Source organism: Ictalurus punctatus, unplaced genomic scaffold (assembly GCF_001660625.3).
Source record: "Ictalurus punctatus breed USDA103 unplaced genomic scaffold, Coco_2.0 tig00006928, whole genome shotgun sequence".
In the NCBI taxonomy this organism is placed as follows: domain Eukaryota; kingdom Metazoa; phylum Chordata; class Actinopteri; order Siluriformes; family Ictaluridae; genus Ictalurus; species Ictalurus punctatus.
The window spans coordinates 40,001-42,500 of record NW_026521126.1 but is presented as its reverse complement, the minus strand read 5'-3'; the positions used below and the strand labels follow the sequence as shown (position 1 = coordinate 42,500).

Sequence of the window (2,500 nt, the reverse complement as noted above, 5' to 3'; positions counted from 1 at the left end):
TTCAGCTCCGGTATTATCTGCTGTCTGTTCTAAAACAGTGAAGCTTCATCAGCCTGTGACTCTCTCATGTGAATATAAATGTTCTGGTTCAGTCAAATGGTCTTTATTTAATAATCGAGATGTTGTCTTCGCTCGGTGTGATGAGACGTCGTGCAGCTCACTGGTGAAGGGATATAATATGTCTTATGATCAGTACCAGGATGGAGATCTCTCTCTCACCATCACTGCAGCTGATTACAGAATGAGGAACACGTACTCGTGTGAGTGTGGCGTCTCAGAAATCTCTACTGTGCGCCTCAGCATTGAGAGTGAGTGTCTTTATCTCTTCTACTGCGGATAAAACATTCAGTCTGAATGATTAGGATCATTTTCAGAGTGGAGTTAATCACACAGTCAGGGTTTAGTACTGAAATCACACACATCAGTATTCAGAACTCAGAGACGTGAGCGTTAAAGAAGGCAGTTGGCTTCTCAAAAATCTGGCAACCTCACAGGTGTGAACGACACGCAGGTGATTTTAATCATCTGAGCATCAGAGCTCAGAAACTCCACTGGAGCAGCTGCGTAACCGACTCTGAATACCAGCAACTTTCCCCACGCAAACACTGACGTGACCTTTGAACTTTAGTTGTGACTCTGAATAAATACAGCTGAATGTGTTTTCTCCTCAGCCGTGTTCTCAGCAGTTCAGGTGAAGCATGATGGAGATCTGATCCTGGATCTGACCGTACCAGAGCCAGTGGAGGTGATTTATACAAGCAGTGATTCAGCTGATGGTGAACGGATCTGTAACGTGACTCAACACTCACTACAGTGTAAAGCTGAATACACACACAGAACATCACTCAGATACCCAGAGCTCACACTGAGAGACGTGACGTACAGTGATAGTGGACGTTACACCATCCGGGACACGGAGAATAAAGAAGACATCCGTGTGTACTCCGTCTCTGTGACAGGTACATCCCCCCTACAGTACATTACTGCCCCCTACAGTACATTACTGCCCCCTACAGTACATTACTGCCTCTGCATTACTCCCCCTACATTACTGCCCCCTACAGTACATTACTGCCTCTGCATTACTCCCCCTACATTACTGCCCCCTACAGTACATTACTGCCTCTGCATTACTGCCCCTACATTACTGCCCCATACAGTACATTACTGCCCCTACATTACTGCCCCTACAGTACATTACTGCCCCCTACAGTACATTACTGCCTCTGCATTACTTCCCCCTACAGTACATTACTGCCTCTGCATTACTGCCCCCTACATTACTGCCCCCTACAGTACATTACTGCAACCTACAGTACATTACTGCCTCTGCATTACTCCCCCTACATTACTGCCCCCTACAGTACATTACTGCCTCTGCATTACTGCCCCAACATTACTGCCCCTACAGTACATTACTGCCTCTGCATTACTTCCCCCTACAGTACATTACTGCCCCCTACAGTACATTACTGCCTCTGCATTACTTCCCCCTACAGTACATTACTGCCTCTGCATTACTGCCCCCTACATTACTGCCCCATACAGTACATTACTGCCCCTACAGTACATTACTGCCTCTGCATTACTGCTCCTACATTACTGCCCCCTACAGTACATTACTGCCTCTGCATTACTGCCCCCTACAGTACATTACTGCCCCTACATTACTGCCCCCCACAGTACATCACTGCCCCCTACATTACTACCCCTACAGTACATTACTGCCTCTGCATTACTGCCCCCTACTGTACATTACTGCCCCCTACAGTACAATACTGCCCTTACATTACTGCCCCTGATTTTTGGGGCAATTTGGGACAATTCTGAGGTTTTTTCAGTAGAAATGTCTTTCATGAACACATCAAAGCTGATAGAGGTGCAGTGGGATTGTAGCCCTCGCTTCATCTCTGAATAAAGAGAGTGATGCAGCGGCACTTTAGTCCTTTAGTCTGTCCAGCTCTCTCACCTCCTCATCATACACTCCATCAAACACATCAGCTTCCACTCTGATATCACCTTCACCTTCAGAATCATCCACCACCATCATCTACTACCATCCACCATCATCCATCCACCACCATCCACCACCATCCATCCACCATCATCCATCCACCACCATCCACCATCATCCACCACCCACCATCATCCACCACCATCCACCATCATCCATCCATCCACCACCATCCACCATCATCCATCCACCATCCATCCACCATCATCCATCCACCATCCATCCACCATCATCCATCCACCATCCACCATCATCCATCCACCATCATCCATCCATCCACCACCATCATCCATCCATCCACCATCCATCCATCCATGCACCCCAACCACCACCATCCACCACCATCATCCACCACCATCCACCATCATCCATCCACCACTCATCCACCACCATCCATCCACCATCATCCATCCACCACCATCATCCATCCATGCACCCCCACCACCACCATCCACCACCATCCATCCACCATCATCCATCCACCAT

At 48.0% G+C, this 2,500-nt stretch overlaps 1 protein-coding gene and 1 long non-coding RNA gene across 6 annotated transcripts in view; one reads left to right on the top strand and one right to left on the bottom strand.

Moving 5' to 3' along the window:
* The window catches only part of LOC128631797 (uncharacterized), a 13,706-nt gene that overhangs the window by 5,008 nt on the left and 6,198 nt on the right, over positions 1-2,500 (top strand). For 4 of the 5 annotated variants that reach the window (XM_053679343.1, XM_053679346.1, XM_053679345.1 and 1 more), the window contains 2 exons: positions 6-308; positions 672-959. In XM_053679343.1, coding sequence (XP_053535318.1) covers positions 6-308; positions 672-959 — 591 coding nt within the window. The remainder of the gene's footprint in view (positions 1-5; positions 309-671; positions 960-2,500) is intronic. The other variant, XM_053679347.1, reaches the window with a different exon arrangement.
* LOC128631799 (uncharacterized) lies at positions 1,089-1,393 on the bottom strand. Its single transcript, XR_008395938.1, has 2 exons — positions 1,311-1,393; positions 1,089-1,187 (listed from the first exon to the last, which is right to left on the bottom strand). It is a non-coding gene; the product is annotated as an uncharacterized LOC128631799 (long non-coding RNA).